The 19,703-nt window shown below is 47.1% G+C and overlaps 2 protein-coding genes across 4 annotated transcripts; one reads left to right on the top strand and one right to left on the bottom strand.

Moving 5' to 3' along the window:
• Positions 1-703: 703 nt before the first annotated feature.
• Positions 704-18,651, top strand: SLC45A1 (solute carrier family 45 member 1). Of its 3 annotated transcripts, none has more exons than XM_051637573.1 (11): positions 704-765; positions 3,076-3,488; positions 4,529-4,621; positions 5,073-5,297; positions 6,338-7,077; positions 8,182-8,335; positions 9,253-9,429; positions 10,136-10,341; positions 10,408-10,801; positions 13,538-17,567; positions 17,921-18,651. In XM_051637573.1, the coding sequence occupies exons 2-9, from the start codon at positions 3,089-3,091 to the stop codon at positions 10,687-10,689; spliced, it is 2,277 nt and encodes a 758-aa protein (XP_051493533.1). In that variant the 5' UTR covers positions 704-765; positions 3,076-3,088; the 3' UTR covers positions 10,690-10,801; positions 13,538-17,567; positions 17,921-18,651. The 3 variants fall into 3 exon arrangements, with proteins under 3 accessions (XP_051493533.1, XP_051493534.1, XP_051493532.1); XM_051637574.1 differs by lacking the exon at positions 704-765 and adding an exon at positions 927-947; XM_051637572.1 differs by lacking the exon at positions 704-765 and adding an exon at positions 1,268-1,288.
• Positions 16,767-17,471, bottom strand: MRPS16 (mitochondrial ribosomal protein S16). The gene is made up of 3 exons (XM_051637580.1): positions 17,398-17,471; positions 17,066-17,326; positions 16,767-16,998 (listed from the first exon to the last, which is right to left on the bottom strand). Exons 1-3 carry the CDS (start codon positions 17,408-17,410, stop codon positions 16,871-16,873), a joined length of 402 nt encoding a protein of 133 aa, XP_051493540.1. The 5' UTR covers positions 17,411-17,471; the 3' UTR covers positions 16,767-16,870.
• Positions 18,652-19,703: the final 1,052 nt, after the last annotated feature.

The raw sequence follows: 19,703 nt of genomic DNA, 5'->3' as shown, positions 1-19,703 counted from the left end.
TATACTAAGGATTCATGCAGTGTTGTGGAAACCTCTGGAGATAAAATTAAACATCCTTAGTGCCCTGAGGTAAGTTTTTTAAAAATACATAGAGCCAACTGCACTAGTAAGAATATCTTTGTTTGCAAACCATGAAGAAATTTGGAACATAAGAGCACAAACTATGGTACTATAAAACAAAATCGCTGTGTCGCCTTGCCCAAGGAAAGGGAAGACGAGTGCAGTTAAGGGAAATGCGGTGTCATCTACAACACCTGCTTCACGAGTCTACCAAAAAATACCTCCACTCCAGCTGAAACTCTCTCATGATCCACTTCCCCTGCAATACCGGTGCCAATAAGGGATAAGCCTGTGGAAATGAGGGTACGGCAGCTTGTACCTGTCTGAGGCCAGCACCGCTGGACTGAGCAGGCACGGCGAGCAGCGAGGCACGGGGCCTGTGGCAGGCACGCTGCGGCGAGCGGCTGGCTTCTCCCTCAGCTGGCGCCGAACTAGCCTCAGCGGCCCCGCCTGGACGGTCCTGACCGTTCTAGGACCGGCCTGGGGAGGCTTGTGGGAGCGAAGTTCCGGTGCCAGCAGAGCCGGGGAAAGGCAGCGGTAGCGCCGGCCCGCGCTGCTGACGAGCCCGCCGCGGCGACGGCAGGCGGGGTCACGGCCTTTCCGCGGGGCCGACGCCGGGGGGGGCGGCCGGCGCGCTGGGTGGCGTCACGGGCTCGGGCTTCGTCATCACGCGGCGCAGCGCGGAGGCGGCGGGCGCCGGCGGAGGTGAGGCCCGGCGGCGGGGGGTGCGGGTGGGCCCTGGCGAGCGCTGCGCCCGGGCCGTGGGGACGCGGCGGCCCCGCCCCAGGGCTGTAGCGCGGCGAGTGCGGTACGGTTCGCTCTTGGCTGATAGGAGCGTTTGGGAGGCGGCGGCTGCGTCGGGGTCGGCCTTTCCCAGCAGCGCTGAGGTCTGTGGTGTGTTGGAAGCCCTCGGTAGCGACTGCAGACAAGTCGCGACCAGATTCTGCCTAAGATGGAAACGCTAATTTTCAGCATAGGGGTGCCCAGGAGGAAGAGTGACAGCGGTCCCTGCCCGGACCCATGTGGGCTTTGTGCTCGCGTTTGACTGCACGGAGCAGGCGGCAGAGACGGCATCGCCAGGGCCCTGCAGATTGATACGCACTGTTGTTGTAGCGAGCATTGAATGCAAAAAATCACAAATAACTATCGGTTGTGAAAACTAACAGCCGCATGGTTGTTTGCCATACTGAAGGAGAGTTTTTCTGCTTTGAAGCTGTTTTCATCTCAGGTGGATTCAGGCGTAAGTTTTTTAAGATCTCTGGTGAAAGATTTAGAAGTTGAGGAAAATGGACGGTGAGGAATAGCAGCTCAGCTCACAGTTTTTATGCTGGCTTTCTGTTGGACTGGTGACATGCTGTCAATAATAGGTTTTCATTTCAAGTAATTGCAGATTACCACGTGCTTTTTTGAGACATTCAGAGTGGTTTTTTGGTTCTGTAACTGAACTGTTGCCACCTAAGAACTGGTGATACGGTCTCTTTAAATGCATAGTACAGAGCACGAAGATAAAGAAGGAGCTGGTATGAAATGAAGCTAATAGAGGGATATAGGGAGATCAACACCCTGGGTGCAAATGGCAAGGTGTGTCAGTGGTGAAGGTAAAGGGCTAGCACAGCTATATTGTCGTGTCCATGTGGAAGGGTCATTAAAGCGTCCGTTGTGTATCTGATAGGGTTTTCACTGTGTCTTTTTTCTGATATCTCCTAATTGAAAGGAGATGGGGATTGTCAAGGCATATAGGTACAGTTATGAGTTGCTTGTTCTGTGGTATGCATCTTGGTCTGAAAAGCAGTCTTCAGGAAACCTGTGGTACAATGTTAGTAATACTTCAATAGGTGTCTTCTCTCTCCCATCCTTCCTCTTCCTCCCCAGGCCCCAAACACAGTCAAGCTACCCCAACTGCAGTCTTCTGGTGCTCTGCATTCAATTTTGCATTGTGCAGTGTTTCTCTTTGGATGCTTACATGGAGCTGGGGATCATTCTGTGTAGGACATCATCCCACTATGCTCACCAACCATAGTATCAGTAGTAAATATGGGTTTAAAGAGTTCTGTTTTTCGTAATAGTTGAGGATACGCAGTGAAGAATGGTGTTGGGTAAACTAAGGGGTAAAGGAAGAAAGACTGTTGTGTGAAATGCACTAGAGGAAGTAGCAGAAAATGGGAAATTTGTGGGACTTCTGTACGGCCAACGTAGCAGTAATAGTTGGCAGTCTTTTCCCCAGGGGAACAGTCAACAATAAATTAAAAATAAATTAATAAATTTTTTTGCTTACTAGTGTGTAGTTATGAGTGCTTTCCTGAAGAAGTGTAGAGTTATGCGGAGCCATCTTTGTGCAGCAGCAGTCTTTGGTCCCTGGACAAGAAAGGGTAAAGAAAAGGTCAGACTTAGCTTACTAGCTGTTTCTATTTCTGGCAAAAAGAGGCAAGAAATCACATGTGGTTTGTTAATTCAGCAGATATGTTGACATCTATCCTGAGATGCTATTTTGGAACCTCTTTGTTTTACCCACCACAGCATGCACGCTTTGACTACAGGAGTGATTCTGATGAGAGCTGAGGAGGCTGTGTGGCACTTGAGTGCCATTAATTTCTGAGTGAGGAGTAGCAATGCTGAGGGTGGCTTGTAAACTTAGACTGAGGTTGTGGTTCATCTTAATTGTCTTGAGTGAATTGCAGATTAATGTTAACCCATAGCCTTTATGGGGACTCGTGGGAAGTGTGATATGTTTGACTGCTAGTTGTTTTAAATATTTCAGTCTTAATTCCTGGTGATGGTAGGCAATGCCTAGGTAACTAAGATAGGGCTTCTGATGTTTCATTTGTGCAAAGATGCGGGAGGTGTGCCCATAAAACATATATGTCTTTTGTCAAGAGATGGAGAGAAGAAGTTATAACTAATACAAAGACAGCACTCAGTATGTGAAATGTTGAGAAATGGCTTGAACTTCAGTAAATGAAATTAAGCAAAACTTTTCTTACTCAACCATTTTATTCTGTGGTATTTTTCTTCCAGACGCCTAGCCGTCATGATTCCACCATCTGCAACAACCCCTGTTAGTGATGCTGGACTCTTGCCAAGCATGGCTTCTCAGGAAATCTGGAGGTCGCAAGTTCCAGACTATTCTGGATCAGTCACACGGCACATCAGTCATCGGGCCAACAACTTCAAGAGACATCCAAAAAGGAGGAAACACATCCGCCCTTCACCTCCACCGCCGCCAAATACTCCATGTCCTATTGATTTTATTGATTTTGGGGATCTCCAGCCTCAGAGGTCCTTCTTAGAACTCCTGTTTAATGGCTGCATTCTCTTTGGACTCGAGTTCAGCTATGCCATGGAAACAGCCTATGTTACCCCTGTGCTGCTGCAGATGGGACTACCAGACCAACTGTATGGGATGGTGTGGTTCATCAGCCCTATCTTAGGTAACTTTTCTTACACTATTTCTTTCCTCTTTATTTTTTCCACTGTGTGAAGGTTGTGTTTTTGTTTTCTCTGCCTTGGCTGATCACGATTATGTTTTGTGTGCTTTCAAGTTTAAGAAGCAGTAGCCATATTTTTAGACAACTGAATGGAGAGTAGTTCTTGCTGTGTCATACCTGGAATGGGCCTGGAGTGATCAAAAGGTCTGTTCTTTTAATGGCATCTCAACCTCTTCCATCTTTTGTGAGGGTAAGCTTTGGTTACTCCGTTTCTATATTTAAAAATTATCAAAAGAGAATCAACTTATCCATGTATGTCCCCATGAAAAGGCATATAGACACAGTTCCCAGGGGTGCGTGGAAAAAAAATAGGGTTACATGGTTACCTTTGCCTTCTCCTTTTTAACTTTCTGAAACAAATGGGGTGTTCCAATGATGAAAGGCCGTCGACCGCTACTGTTATGGACATTGGATTACTTGTTTTAGCACAGGGGCAGGGCTGGGAGTGTATCTGTTATTATGGGAAGAATCATAGGATGGGCTTTTACCACTTGGAAACTTTGTTCTGCCTCTTCTTATACTCGTGGGATGTCCTTCAGAAGAAGAGACTAGATAACCCCCTGCTCGCAGGCTGACCCAGAGCAATACGGGCACCTTTCCAACTTGCGTATTTGCTTCCTGCTATCTTCCCAGCTAATTCTGCAGGGGATCTCCCATCTAAAATGGTGTAAATGAAATAGCTTGTAAGGAACAGAGTCCTTTACAACATATAACTGTTGTACTTTTACTCTTCATTTGATGTCAAACTCTCCTGTATCAGTGATGCAGAGTGAACTGCCATGAGAATGAGCAGTGGCACATTGTTCAGTCCCTGACCTGGAAGATGCCAGGAAGTACACTGCACCTGGCTGACTAGTACCAACTGTGGATATCACTGTACCATGGTGTCCTGCCTTTACCTGCCTTTTAAGCTACTTATTTTAACTCCTCTGTGAAGCAGACTCATAGATAAATGTTACTTACAGATTATTCCTTTTTTCTAGGGTTCTTGCTACAGCCTTTGCTGGGGGCCTGGAGTGACAGATGCACATCAAGATTTGGGAGGAGAAGACCTTTCATTCTGGTCTTAGCAGTAGGTACGTCTTTAAGAAATGACGGTCATAACTTGTAAAGATGGCACATCTCTCCTCTATGATGTCCCCTGTGGCATGAGGCTGAAGAAAATGCCTCAAAGTGTTGAGTATTGTGGGTCTAAAGAAGGTGGTGTGTGGCACTGAGGTGATGCTTTGGCAGCTGGAGACGCACACGTTAAAGGTTCTCTTGTTAGTGTGTGAAGAAATGAAGTTTTGAGGGTAAAGAATTTGTCCAAAAAACAACTCCAGACATTTGTAAGCTTGGACAGCAGAAAAGTTTTATGTGTATTCTGTAAGTCATGCTCATTCCTCTGGCTGTGCTGATCTGAACAAGAGCAATAGTGCTTGCCACAAGGCTGCACAGGTAGTGTGATGCTTTTAGATCGTGGAGCAATGTAGGTTTTTTTGCTTACAAGCAGTCAGTTGATTTATTTTTATTTGGTTTTATTTCCAGGAGCGTTGCTTGGACTCTCACTTATGCTGAATGGCAAGGATATAGGGACTGCCTTGTCTGACACTGCAAATAACCACAAATGGGGGATCATTCTTACAGTCTGTGGTGTTGTCCTCATGGACTTCAGCGCAGATTCAGCAGACAATCCCAGTCATGCCTATATGATGGATGTGTGCAGCCCAGTGGATCAAGACAGGGGCCTCAACATCCACGCTTTGTTAGCAGGTATGCTTTTTTGGTGCTTCCTGGGTAATGTGAACCCTAAGTAAAATAAGCTCTGCTGAGGGAAAGCAGAGTGTAAATCACTGGTCTTTTCCTGTGTAAGCATAAGGACTGAATACTTGGAGAGGCAGCACTGGTTAACTTTGAAAACCAACTTCTGCTTACTGCAAAAGGCTTTTCTAACCGCCAAAAGTCAAACAAGACATAGTCCTGGGTTGTTCGTCTAAAGGTTCCTCGTGTCATTTATAATACTTAGAGAAACAAAATTGTGCCTTGAGGGAGGAGGTTCAGGTTCCTGCAGGTATGAAACACACTCTGTTGGAGGGGAAAGCGCATACTGGGAGCTGTGATCCCTCATTGGTATCATCTTCAGTTACTGTACTGCCCTGGTCTCCATTAGGAGACTGTTTCATGCACTTGAATGTGTTGATAAGAAAGAAATTGTAGTGTTGTAAGGCTTTCACGATGTGAATGGAGTGAGAGAGGTACCCAGTGCTCTCAAAACTTTTGTGTTCATAGATAGTAATGGAGTGGCAGTTTTGTATGCTGTCAATACGCTGCAGAGTAATGAGCTTGCTATACTTGTGAAGTGATTCAGTCTGTCTTAGACGCAGTTACATCTGTGTTCCTCTAACTGAGAGAGGAAAATGGATTTTCACTTACTTTTAGGAAAACAGTCTTAGCTGACTGATTGCAGAGCCTTGCTACGAGGTGGACACTTCCATTTTACGGACTGAAATAGCTGAAGGTAAAATGGTTTATTCTTAGCAAAGAAAGAACTACTATTTTTAATTATTTGTATCGTGACTTTTGCAGCACTGACTTTTCTCCCTCTTTCTGTACCATGTTTGTACATCCAGACTGTTCTTGTGGTGCGGATAACTGTGTTTATTACTGCATTTGAATTGAAAAGGGGTTTAGTAGTAAAACAGAAGAAACATGTTGGATTCTGCTCTTGAATCATTCAGACAAGTAGTGATGTGCTCTTACGGACCTCCACAGTTGGCTAGGGAAGATAATTTTCGGCTCTGTTTTTCCACCAGGTCTTGGAGGTGGCTTTGGTTATGTTGTTGGAGGAGTACACTGGGATAAAACCAGTTTTGGAAAAGCTGTGGGAGGACAGCTTCGTGTCATCTATGTCTTCACCTCAGTTATACTGACTATAACTACTGCACTGACTCTAATTAGCATTCCAGAAAGACCCTTAAGGTCCTTTAGCAGGAAGAAAAAGGTGATGAAGAGTCCAAATCTTCCTCTCCCTCCTTCTCCACCTTTCTTCTTTGAGGAGGGTGCAAACGAAAACTTTGCTTCTCATAACTCAGCTCACTTACATGCAAGTTTTACGAGTCCTGTTTCCCCCCTCAGCCCACTTACACCCAAATATGGCAGTTTTGTCAGCAGAGACAATTCCTTGACGGGAATTAATGAGTTTGCATCATCATTTGGGACTTCAAATATTGACAGTGTGCTTATAGACTGTTTTACAGGCGGGCACAGTAGTTACTTAGCACTTCCAGCTAGCTTGCCCAGGCAGCCTGTCAGTGTCAGCTTTCCTCGGGTGCCTGATTGCTGTTACCAAGGAGAGAATGGAGTTCTGGAGCAAGGGGAGAGCAACGTAACATCGGGGCCTGACGGTGAGGCGCTAAGGGTGGGCTCACTGGATGCGATAAAGCCACGGTCATCAGGGATCTTGAAAAGACCTCAGACCTTGGCCATTCCAGAAATCGTGACAGGACACTGTCCAGAAAATAGCAGAAGAAGAAATGTAACCTTCAGCCAACAGGTAAGGGCAGAAAATTAATGATATTATCATGTAAACCTGAGCATTCATTTAATCTCTTAATATAGTTTTAATTGTATAGTTCACAAATTCATCATTAAAGACTGCTTGTGACAGTTTGCTCGTAAAAGTCCTCATGGAACAGCATACCTGCTATGACTTTATCAGTAAAATAGTGGGTAGGATGTGAATTATGACTAGCAGTCTGTCAACTGCCTTTGTTAGGATGGCAGAAGTGGGAGTGTCCCACTCTCACCAGGCCATGTGTGAAGCTTAGGTTGGTATTTTTAACCCTGCTTCACCACCCAGGGAGCTACCACATGAGAGCAGAAAAAGACATATTTTTATCTTCCCTTTCCACAGAAATACCTGCAAGATAGGGCCAGGGATAGGATTCTCCCATGAGCTTCTCCTTATGGCAGTCATTACATCTGGTTCCATCAGGGAGGTGAGGTTTCCCTTATCCAGGGATAAGACTCTGACCTCACCTCCCACTGTTGGTGATAACTTGGAATGTCTGAGACCTCTGTATGCTGGCCCATTTTTTTATGATTCAGGATGAGGTAAACTGTCCTCTGTTGTTTGTTTTGTTTTTGTTTTTGTTTGGTTGGGTTTTTTTTTTGGGGGGGGAGGTTGTGTGGTTTTTTGTTTGCTTAGTTTGGTTTGTTAGTTGCTGTTGCTGTACCTTGACTCATTTTGTGAGAGCCGACTTCATTAGGGCAAGGATTTTGCACACTGTGCACATAGAGATAGAGCATCAAGGTTAGCAAGCAATGAGAACGTGGGTACAGCTCCTAGTAAATGAGGAATGGAATTTGTCTTCCCTGTCCTAATATCTAGATGTGGTTGCCAAATACCCTAGACAAGTGAAGCGTACCGTTCCAAGTATGGTGAGAGCTGCAGTGCAGTGCTGCCAATTAACACTTGTTCTAAGGCTGAATTTACAGCTTAGCTAAATAGTGTTCTTAATCTCCAAGTCAATCTACTGCAGCAGCAGAGTTTAACTTTCAGGTGAGCAGATAGGTGTGTAATATTGCATAGGCTTGCTCAAAGGATGTTTTGTTTTTTCTTTCTGTGTGTGTTGACCTGGGAGTTTTTATGGTGCAGGTTGCTAATATCTTGCTGAATGGTGTTAAGTATGAGAGTGAGCTGAATGGATCAGGCGAGACCTCTGAGCAACCACTCTCGGTGAAACTTCTTTGTTCAACTGTCTGCCAGATGCCCAGGGCTCTTCGTAACCTCTGCATCAACCACTTCCTAGGTATTCAGAAAGTGCCGTCTTGCTTTCAGTGTGGAGTAGTCTACCTCGGGTGAATGTTGTAAAATTTTTTATCTATTGCTGCAATGGCTGCTTACTAGAGAGGACGTTATTTGAGATTATTATTTTTTTTTTAAACGCTCTGAAACTGGCATTCCCTAGCAGAAAGATGAGAATAGTTGAGACCGGTGTTCACTTTCCTCCCTTTGACAGCATGTGTAATAGGAGTTCCAGAACAGGTCATGAGGAGGTGCGGACTACGACACTGCGGGTGTGCCTCTAACCAGTGTGATGTGACCTTTACTTCTACTAGTGCATGACTGATGGTTAGGAAAGGCTTGCAAGCAATCCATTTTACGCAGAACTGGACAGAAGGGAACAGGTAGTGAATACTCATTGGCTGTGAAAGGAATTAAGAGGTTGCCTGCATCAGTGGCCTTGGTGCCAATTTATGAGTAGGAGTTTGTAACTGTTGGAGATGCTCTAGAGGCTGCAGCACTCCTTTCAGTTATATGTGGGAGGACAACAGCAACCTGAAACGACTGTGTGATTTTGTGAACCACTCTTGTGAAACCGAGCATTGTGTCCTGCCAAAACCTGAAGGCAGCTCACACTGCTGTAATCAGTTTTTCTGTCCTGCTTAACCAGTGTTCTGTGGCCTCAGTCAGTCTGTAGGGTTTCCTGTAGGAATTCAAAGGATAAATCCTGGTCTTTAAAATCCCGATTGTCTTTGACAAGCATTGTAGCATAATGCATGGGGAACAGCAGTCTTAGATATATGTGCATGAACATTGTGGAATAGTCATGTTACCCAACCTGTCTTCAGTTCTCATTTGTAATATAGCTAATAGCATCCATTTAAAATTACAAGGGGAAATGGATACTCTGCAATCCTAATAGGTTACTCTGTCTTCTTTCAGGATGGCTTTCGTTTGAGGGGATGTTACTCTTCTATACTGACTTCATGGGAGAAGTAGTGTTTCAAGGGAATCCAAAAGCACCTCACAACTCAGATGAGTATCAGAAGTACAACGCAGGGGTCACCATGGGCTGCTGGGGAATGTGCATCTATGCATTCAGTGCTGCTTTCTATTCAGGTATTTAGTAAAGCCATCTTAGCCAGTGTTTTGAGAAAGATCCACCTGCTCCTTAAGCGGTGTTTCTGCAACAAGTAGTCTGGCATTTATGTTGCCCATAGCCTACCATACGGCATGAGTGTTGAAGCACAGTACAGTTTTCTTATTTACCATGTTATCTCTGCTAGTTAGCTTGGCCTGTACTCACAGCAGGTGAGATCAGCAGTCCAGTGAAGACACATCTCATGTAGTATATAGTTCCTTTCAGAATAGGCATTACATTATAGGCATAAATTGAATCCAGAAATACACGTAGCCACCATAGGCACGGTTCTGGTGCAGCAGCACGCAGTGTCTGTGTGCCCCTCGCAGAGTGCCCTGGTGTCATGCACCACCCCAGGTCCTTGTCATGTGTATGCACTGTACCTGCCTGCCCCAAACAGGTCCCATTTACCCCTCTGGGACAGAGCCACTGCCAGGCTTCAGCTGTGCCATGCCGTCCACACAGGTAGGGCAGCAAGGCTGCATGGTGGCAGTGGGATTTGGAAGGGGTCCTTAGAACTCACGTGTGAGCCACCAGTTACTCAATGGTGTAACAGTTACTTCTGAGATGTGTCTGCCTAACAGCTGGGCTGCATGGCCTGGAGGTGCACCCCATGGGTCCACTGACCAGCCAGCAGCAGGGAGGGCCGCAGTTCACCCAGAATGCCATGCTGTTGTCTTGCAGCTGCACTGGAGAAGCTGGAGGAGCGGTTCAGCACACGGACGCTGTACTTCGTGGCGTATTTGGCCTTCGGGCTGGGCACGGGGCTGGCCACGCTCTCCAGAAACGTCTATGTGGTGCTGTCACTGTGCACTACCTACGGCATCCTCTTTGCCACGCTCTGCACACTGCCCTACTCCCTGCTCTGTGACTACTACCAGAGTCGCGAGGTGAGCCCCGGGCCAGGGAGGGGAGAGTGGCTCCTGTGGCAGCCTCTTATGCTGTGTCCCCTGCAGTTTGTAGGCTCGCATGCAGAGGGCACGCGGCGTGGGATGGGCGTTGACATCTCCCTGCTGAGCTGCCAGTACTTCCTGGCGCAGATCCTCGTGGCCCTGGCCATGGGTCCACTGACAGCAGCTGTGGGCAGTGCCAGCGGTGCCATGTATTTCGCCAGCCTGATGTCCTTCCTGGGCTGTCTCTTTTCCTCCCTTTGCATTACCTACGAGTCACCGCTGACTGAGGAGCTGCCACCTGCTGAGGAGCAGCGCCCGCTCTTGCCCCGCGCACAGAACGAATAAATGGGAGAAGCTGCTCCAGTCTCTGCTGCCTCATTGCATCATATTCAGCCTCCCTATCATTGCACGGTGGGGTCGTGTGCCCCCCGGACAGCAGCAGTAGGCATGGCAAATGGTGAGAACATCTGTGCTTTCTTGGCTGAGCTTATCCCTGCCTGCAGGAGGGTGAGTGAGGTGTGAGTCAGCAGTGCCTTACACTGCGCGTCCTCCCCCTAACCCTGGGACCGCAGCAACAGAAAGCAGTGTTGTCAGCTTGAGGCCATTCCCTCCAGCTGTCCTGCGGTGGTGTCATTCCCCGGAGCATGAGTGGCATTGTCCAACCTGAGGCAGGGGAAACTGGAAGCCCGGTGCCTGGGCGGGGTGACCATGATCTCTCAGCAGCAGCAAGCAGGAAAGCTGCACAGGCTGCTGTGGCCACTGCCACTGTGGGAGCGCTGGGGCCGCTGTAATCTGCCAGCTGTGTGGGCAGGTGTCATCTTGCTGCCAGGCACAGTGGCTTAGGCCTTGGTCACCAAGGGTGGTGCTGACTCCTGTGAGGCCTCAGGGAGCAGCAGGACTCATCTGTGGGTCGCAGCCTCTGCTTGTGGTAGGCCTGGCTCTGGAGGGTGTTTTTCAAAACTTTGGGAAGGCTGAGAGCAACCGGTATTGCTCAGGTGGAGTAAGCACTCTGTCAAGTGCCATGGCTGTGCCTCTGGGTGCACAGAATTCCCACCAGCAGAACTGCTCCAAGAAGCCTCTGTGGGGCGAAAACACAGTGGCCTGTCTCCCAAGCTCTGCTCTCTAGGTTTTGGCTGTGGTCCACACTGATGGTTGCTAATACATGCATGTTTCCTTCCACATTAGACTTTCAACTAAGACTACAAGGGCTTATGATGACTTGGCAGGAGGACGAGCAGTTGTCTGTAACTTAGCTTTGGGGAGAATGGTCTTTTTGCATTAACTTTCCTTGGGTACAAGCTTGAAGATTAGTTGAGAATTTAAGAAAAATAGTGTGCAAAAGCTTGCAGCACACTCTTCTTGTCTTTCATAAGGTTGTACCTTGTGACATTTTAAAATCTGCATGGGGATCAGTGATTAAGTAGTTGTCAGCTAGAGCTGCATCTTCCATATCTCGTTGAAACTAGTAAAAAAGTTTTGGTGAGAATTTTTAATTACTCTGATTTTGGAAGATGGTAAATGTGTGAGATCTTGTACAAATTCCAGTTAAGCCCAGGAGTCTTTTAAGCCTTGAGAGCAAAGATAAAAATTGAAATAAAGTGACAACTGTTTCTAGAATTCCTGTCAGCTTGCCTCTGTATGTGTGTAGGCAGCCTAGGTTTACCAAGAATTATGGGCATTTGTTTTGGTGTTTATGTGTGCTATGCATGACATCCCTGTAGAGGTTATTTTTGTTCACCTGGTGTTTAGGTCCAGAATAAGGGTTTTCTCTGGAGCATCATTCCTTTTAAATGAGTTGTACTTGACTGTTCACCTAAGTTTGTTCTGATGCTTGATCTGTGATGCCAAGATGTTCAGCTTCTGTAATCTTTTGCTGCTGTGGCTTAACTATACTCCAGTGCTGAAAGCATAATGCAGAATTTGTAAGAAACTCTTGTTTTTTGCCATCTGGTCCCAAGTATTACTTTTTTGTTTTGAGAAGCAATTTTCATGCTACTCAGTATTTACTTGAATGGAGGAATGCTACTTAGAGGTGAAGGACTGTCAGATTGATGAGTCCATTCATCTTTCCTTTGTTTAGGCTTATGTAGTGTCCTATCTGCAGGAATTTCTGTGACGTGCCATTTCTTTGGTTATGGGACAGCTTTCTCCAAGAATGGAATCAGCTATTCTGATTTCTGACAATCTAAAGACTTGGTTTTGGAGGATCTTTTTCATTTGTTCTTGGTCAGCTGTGTAATCTTAGTTTCTCTTCCTTATTTTAATGAGCTTTTAGACTCAAAATTTTTTCAGTTTGTTTTCTTCTGGTCCCACTAGCTAATACTCTACTAGTTCTTAAAATGTTTTCTTGTAGCCAGCATTATTGCACTAAGTGGGTCATGAGCACTTCCCTTTTCTAGGTAGCTGAAGTTGCAGGTCATTTTGAGGCAAGTGAGGATCTTCAAAAAGATTCATAGAATTGATGAAATCAATGTATTTGATGGTAATATTTGTCTCTGCTTCCATCTGTAAATAATACTGCAAATTCTTTTTATAATAGTTATAAAACTATTGCTATGCCTGTATGCATAACCTGATAGAATATACATTTTCTGTTTTACAGGATCTGGACTTTATTTTGCATACGTATTTATGTAGTGCTTACATATATAGTACTTTTAGGTCAACATCAATGTATGTAATTTGGGGCTTTGAGCAATACTGGTGGCATCTTGAAAAACACAGAGCCTGTCACCATCATGCAGAGCTGGGAATTACACCAAATTCATAGAAATAACTTGGGAAAGAGGCATTGCTTACTTGCTTATTCTCTTCTTTTGTCATACATTTTGTGTTTTACAGAAATTACTGTATGTGCTGAACTGTGAGCTGCAAAGTGATGTTTACCTTTTGGAATCCAAACATTACAAATATTCTGTTCAAATCTGCAAGCTTCTGTTTAGAACTAAGATGCATGGGTCTAGGCAGGAAAGTGATTTTACATTATGCTGTAGTTTAATCTCTTCAGCAGTGCCTAAAGGCTAATTTTGATTAAGTCCTTATCATTAAAGATTGCTTGATGGCACTTAATTGTGCATGTTCATAAATGTATTTACAACACATGTACAGAAGTAGGGAAAATGGGGAGAGGGATGGAGAAAGCACTTTATCAGTTGTCTCACATTTGTAATTAAGCTAGCTGTAACCATTTCAGCGTATGTCTGCAGTTTACTCGACCTCTGCTGTGTCTCTCAAAAAAGACAACGATTTTGGAACTCCTGTTGTATCTTTGAATGAAGAAAGTAAGTCTTTTCAAGAATCAAAATAGAATTTCATGACTGTATATATATAAAACGAAAAGCTATTTTGGGAACAATTTAAGAGTTGTCTAGACAATTTATTTTCTGCTAACAAGTAGTCGTATTGTACTCTACAGGAGATGCACTTTATTAAAACAAATAATTTATCTTTGGCAAAAAGGTGGCTTCCTTTTAATGTATGTTCTCCCTCCCTCAGAGTGGAAGACAGCTTTATTGAGAGACTTCAGATGCCATTATCATAACAACACCCTTTGATTGCATTAAGTATAATAAACATCTTGAGAATTCTATGTCTACTGGGACTGAAATGCCAAGGGAGATCTCCAGCATCTGTTTACTTTATATAAATTGACATTTTCCACTCCTCTGGTTGTAAAGACACAATGATTTATTTAGCCTGGCTTTTCTGACTGGAAGGTTTTTGTCGGTGTTCACTAATGAAATGGCTGCAGCAGCTTTCCATTGCTGTTCCTTTGTCCCAGGCTGCTGCTTCTGTAGCAGGGTCAGTGGAAGGTGCCAGTGAAAGTGGGCCTACATGTAGGGTGGCAAATTTCAGGCTGCAATGCCCAAGACAACAGCAAAAGCATGTAGTGCGGCAGAGTTGGGACTCTCTAGAGGTATTTTACTAGAATTCTTAATTTTCTTGGTATTGCCATCCCTGCTGTGTCATAACAAGTTTGAATGTTCTGGGAACAGTGTTCTACACCGTGCAAGGAATTCTTAGTTTTAAAAGCATTGCCAGTGTACTCTCATGTATCCTGTGCAGAAATGGTAAATGCATGGAATAATGAGAATTTTTGCTGTATATAGCTTGCTGCCTAATGCCTGCACCCACAGTTGTAGTCCAGTTTTACTTTAGATCTGAAAGGCAACAGGATAGTCCAATATCCAAATAGCACTAATAGTTAACAGTAAAGAAAGGGGAGACTGCTTCATCATAGAATCTTGGAACGGTTTAGGTTGGGAAGGACCTTAAAGATCATCTAGTTCCAACTCCCTGCATGGGCAGGGACACCTCCCACTAGGCCAGATTGCTCAGAGTCCCATCCAGTCTCTCCTTGAACACTTCCAGGGTTGGGGCAGCCACAGCTTCCCTAGGCAACCCGTTCCAGTGTCTCACCACTCTCACACAAAGTATTTTTTTCCTAATATCTAACCTTTTATCCTCTTCCAGTTTAAAGCCATTCCTCCTCATCAGTTTGCCTGGTGTATGGAACACAGTAACATTCCAGGAGCAGGAGGAAAGCAGGCAGTGAATAATGTTAATCAAACTATTTCAAATGCAAAATATGCATGGAGTAGCATGGAGATGATGCAGTATTTGCTGTGTATATAATCTGTATTTAAGCTTTTTTATTTTTGCTTTTTCTAGGATCCAGTGATGGCTTTCTCAAACAAAGGAAAACAATCTGTTGCAGTAGTCAATGGAATGGCCAACAGAGGAAATCACAGTGTCAGAGCAGAAATGAAGATTTTGGTTTGTGAGAGTACAGTGCTAACCAAGCTTGTAAGAGCTACTTAAACAATGAGGTATTGATATCAAGTGGTGTGTAGAATTACTACAGTAGAGATTGGAGTCTCATCTGTAGCTTTCTTCAAGCCTCAAAGGCTGGGTGTCAGCTTGATGATACTCTGCTTTCTGGCTTATGCTCACTACTTGTATTGCAGTTTTTTAATATTTTTTTTTTAGCCCACACAATGGGAGGAGAGGTGAAGGTGATAATAAAGCTAAGTTTAATAGCTTCTTTCTACCAAGAAAGGAAAAACTCTTGTTCCTTTTGCCCTAAGCCTTGCTCTAGAGAGTATTTAGTGTACAGTCTACAGTAACACACACACCCTTGACCTAGATCCCTGTATGTTAACATTGCTATGTACAGCTCCCTTAAGCAACACGTCATTGTGCCTCGGAAGAAGTATATACTAAATAATCTCTTGATGAAAGGTGGCATCTTCAGCCCAAAGTGTAAATGGCATTCAGTTCTCTTAGCTAACTGCTGCTGGTTTTCTCCAGCAAACTCCAGGTCTCAGCCATATCCTTCCTCAAGCACTGCACCTCTCACCTGCAGGATACTAGAATTGCTCATTGTAATTCATTTACAGCCTTCACCCACCGACAGCGTCACAGCAGCTGAGAATTATGCTTTATGAGCTCAGTATGCCAATGTTGTTTTTTTTTTACTGCATAGTACTCTGCATCCATGCATACACTATTTTCTGCAAGTCCCCTCTGAGCAGTCAGATACTGTTTCTCAGTGTAGCTTTGAAGCAAGGAAATGTAGAGTAAGCTAGAGGAAAACTTCCTTGAAACCATGCACCAGAGTACAGTCACCATTTTATATAAAATGGGACTCCGAATGTACCAAATACATGGAAGAAGGGGACGGTATTAGAAAAGTAATACCACCTTCCACAGCCTCATCCACTTCAAATAGCAGTTTTTTAATCATCTACTCTAATCCATAAGGAGAAATAAAAACACCCATTCTCAGTATTGTGATTTTTTTTCAAAGCAAGTAAGCCCCTTTCTTGAAGTATTTTCCTCTGTTGGGGCTGTTACACTCCAAGACTTACTGGGATGCAAAACTGAAAACTTGTCTTTGCCTGGCCTTTGTAGAGGCGTGCAAGAATTGCACCAAAGGAAACTGAAAAGCAAAAGGTATATCTAAGCTAGGAGAGAGACCTGAGCAGGTTTCTTGCTGCTTGGGATAGGGTCAAATATAGAATGAGTACTAAGACTCGTATCTCGCTTCATGCAAGCCCCATTCTCCCTTTACCTGAGAGTGAAATCTGTTCTGCTTGTAAATGAACACAGGCCCAGAACCTCTCTGGAGAATATAAATAGAAACACAGCTGTAGTGCCATTTGCATTTGTCTGTGCCAGGAGCTTCATGGCCCACTGCACTGTCTGAATCCAAACACCGGATGAATGCAGCAGGCAAATGGAACCTGCCAGTAGTAATTTGCTAGAGCTGCTAACATGCCTTTAGGAAAAGGCATGTATACCTCATGGAATGGTTCCGTACCTACGCTATAGCAGGAAACCCCATGTTATAGTTGCTGCACCACATCTGGCAGCAACTGTAAACTTTCGGGAGCACGTCTGAAGAGAGCAGCACGTGTGGAGTGAGTAAATGACACTTTAATGCAGTTGATGTGCTGACAGGGCAAGGCGCATCCTCGGGCGGTCGCTGTCCAGGGCCGCTCGGCAGCCCCGCAGCAAAGGCCTCTCAGGGCGCGCTGCCGGGCTGGGACGAGCCCTCCGCAGGGGGTTCGGCGGTCTCTGGCGTTCGCCTCCGCCGCCGCCTCTCGGCGGCCGTCACTGTCATGGGGTGGAGCGGCAGGAACCCCGCCAGACCTGCAAAGAGAGACAGTGAGTCGCGACGAGCTCAGCCCGCGCGCTCCCCTTCCCCCTCCGTTCCTACCTAGGAGCTTCTCAGCGGGCCGGGAGAGCTGCGCGCCGCAGCCCAGCCAGTGGCGTATCCGTTCCAGATTGAGCCCTGCCACCCTCTCGCCATGGGCGTTGGGCAGCGGGTCGAGGCAGCCGAGCTGCTCCAGGTACTTCCCGTCGCGGGCCCGTCTGCTGTGCGCCGCCACGATACGGAAGAAGGGCCGGTTGGTGCAGCCTCCGAGCGCGAAGCGGATCACAACATGTCCCCCCCGGTAGCCTTTCAGGAGGCGACTACCTGCGAAGAGAGAGTCAAGCGGCTATCGGGGGCCGGGCCGGGCCCGGCTGGCCGCTCCCGCGGGTACTTACCGAGCTGTACCATGACGGTGGCCGAGCGCTCTACCGGTCGCGACGCGATGACGTAGGGCGACCGGAAGAGCGGATGTCGGAGCAGAGTCGGGGAGCGGCATCTGTGGTCCCGCCGCCCCCGGAAGCAGCGGCGGGCGCGCGGCGCAGCCGTTTCTTGTCCCCGGCAGCGGGTGAGAGTCAGGGCCTCCTGGCGCTGAGGGCCAGGGACACCGGGGAAGCTACGGGTGTCGTTAGGTCTCCTGCCCGTCGCGGTGTGTCTGGAGGGAAGAGGGCAGCAGCTGCCTCGGAGGGTTTTATTCGGCTGTGGGTGCGCGTGACGGGAGCGGGAGGGCTGGTCTGAGCTACAGGGCGGGGGCGTGGCGGGAAGGGGAAGAGGGTGCTGGGGAGCGCGGTTGGGGGGCGGGAGGGGAGGGAGCGGCGGGACAGGGCGGGGGTGCGATGCCAGGGGGTGCGCAGTTCCATCATTTAGGTGTTTTCAGATCCATGTGACTAAGAGCCTGCTATATTTCTGGCTTCCCTGCAGAAACAGGATCCTGAGGACATCTTCCACCTGTCTCTGTCCCGATTCTGCCCTGTAGTCCATTGCTATAATTTTCTATCACTTGTCTTGCTCTGTCTGGCTCCCTGCCATTTTTTTTAATACCTCCCCTAACTGTCTTGTAGCCCATCACTGTTTTTTTAGTTCTCCATCTCTGGTTGCTTGTCCCTATTTATTAATTTCTCCCTCTACACCGCGTATTTTGTCTTTTTTTGTCTTTCTTGCCCTGCCTGTATTCTTTTCTTCCTTCCTCTCTGTTTTACTGTCTCGGGTTTTTTTCTGCATCTCTATCCTGCTTTGTTGATCTCTGGCCGTCTTTGTTGATCTCTGCCCTGCTCCTTCCTCTTTCTGCTGCCTCTTCCTCTCTCCCTGCTGCTTCTTTCTTCATCTCTGTTGGACTCCCTTTCCCTTTCTTTCTTTTGCCGTCCTCTTCCCTGCCTAATGCTTTCTCACTACACCCCCACTGTCCAGCCAGCTGCCACTTTTCTTCTCTGGTCTAGTGTCCTGGACCCTGGTGCTTATATTTGTCAGTCTCCTCCTCTGCCCAGCAGCCTGTCACTCCAGGAGCCAACTAACTGTCCGTTCCTCGCTGAGCTGATGACCGTGGCTCTGGGAAAGATTGCCAAGGTGTCTTAGGAGCAGGCACTGATTCCTGAAGCAGATTTGTTCCAAGGACTTGCTGTGTGTGTGTCTGAGTAAACACTCATTATCTCCTTTGCCCTCCCAGCTGCATTTTTCTTTCCCTTTGCACTGGGCATGGGGCTGTGATGATGGTCTGGGGAGGAGTTTGTGCACTGTAGGTGGCAGGGGACAGCCCCCTGTTCCTGCTGGGCTCAAGCTGTAGGGCAGGGCTGGAGGAACCCTGGGAGCAGGCAGTGAGGCTGATGGTGATGGCCCGTCCTGGTAAAGGGATAGCTGCTGGTTGAGGGGCTGATGCTGTCCACCCTGGGTAGCCATGGAAGCCATCTGTGTGAGCCAAGGGTGAAGAGCAGGCCTTGAACGTTGCTGGGCTATGGCTACTCCCCAAAGCCCTTGGACTGCTCGTTCCTGGCGTGGGTTCCTCTAACCAGCACTGTGATTGAGTGGGGGGCTGGTTGGTGCAGGGTGCAGGGTGCAGTCAAAACGGGCCAGGAGGGCGGGGGAGGGTGAACCAGGAGGGAGTGTGTGTGCGCGTGTGCACACGCGCGCATGCTTTGGGCTTGGTGGGAGGGCCACGTGATCGACCGGCATGTCCTGAAGAAAACACAGATTTTCTGTAGGCTTCCCAATTTTCCCGTTTGCTGGAGAGCACAGTGGCAGTGAGGACTGAATGGCCGGCACAACGAACTGCGGCGCGTTCCCCCCGGCCCTTCGTGCGTGACTGCACCTCCTCGTGCGTGTCCCTGCCCCCGCTATTCCCTCGGAAAAAAAAAAAAAAAAAAAAGTTAAAAAAAAAAAGTGTGTAAAATAATAGAGAAGCGTGTGCACTGTACGTCAGAACACTACAAAGTAACCAGTGTCTGTTTTATGCATGTCCCCACCCCTCTATGCGTCGTTCCGCCCCGAGCGGAGCCCTGCCCCTTATGTATAGCTCTGCCAGTCCTGCGTGCGGGCGCCACTCCATGCGTAGCCCCGCCTCCACGTGTGTGCCCCGCCCCTCCGTCACTGCTCCTCTGAAGTGTCCCCGCCCTCCTGGGTGTGTCACTGCCCCTTTGTGGCCTCGCCCCCGCAAACGTGTTTCCGACGGTTCCCCTCCAGCGGTTTGGCTGCTGCAGCGTGTTATCGTGGC

The sequence above is a fragment of the Apus apus genome, chromosome 20 (assembly GCF_020740795.1).
Source record: "Apus apus isolate bApuApu2 chromosome 20, bApuApu2.pri.cur, whole genome shotgun sequence".
NCBI classification, from domain to species: domain Eukaryota; kingdom Metazoa; phylum Chordata; class Aves; order Apodiformes; family Apodidae; genus Apus; species Apus apus.
The sequence above is the reverse complement of the archived record's forward strand: the minus strand, read 5'-3'. Positions and strand labels throughout refer to the sequence as shown.

What these genes read in the sequence shown, in the direction of transcription:
- SLC45A1 (XM_051637573.1), top strand. Translation starts at nt 3,089, where the DNA reads ATGATTCCACCATCTGCAACAACCCCTGTTAGTGATGCTGGACTCTTG. An exon ending in CATCCACGCTTTGTTAGCAG is followed by an intron (nt 5,298 to 6,337) that starts GTATGCTTTTTT and finishes TTTTTCCACCAG; the next exon opens with GTCTTGGAGGTGGCTTTGGT. An exon ending in CTGCATCAACCACTTCCTAG is followed by an intron (nt 8,336 to 9,252) that starts GTATTCAGAAAG and finishes GTCTTCTTTCAG; the next exon opens with GATGGCTTTCGTTTGAGGGG.
- MRPS16 (XM_051637580.1), bottom strand. An exon ending in GCCCGCTGAGAAGCTCCTAG is followed by an intron (nt 16,999 to 17,065) that starts GTAGGAACGGAG and finishes CTCTCTTTGCAG; the next exon opens with GTCTGGCGGGGTTCCTGCCG.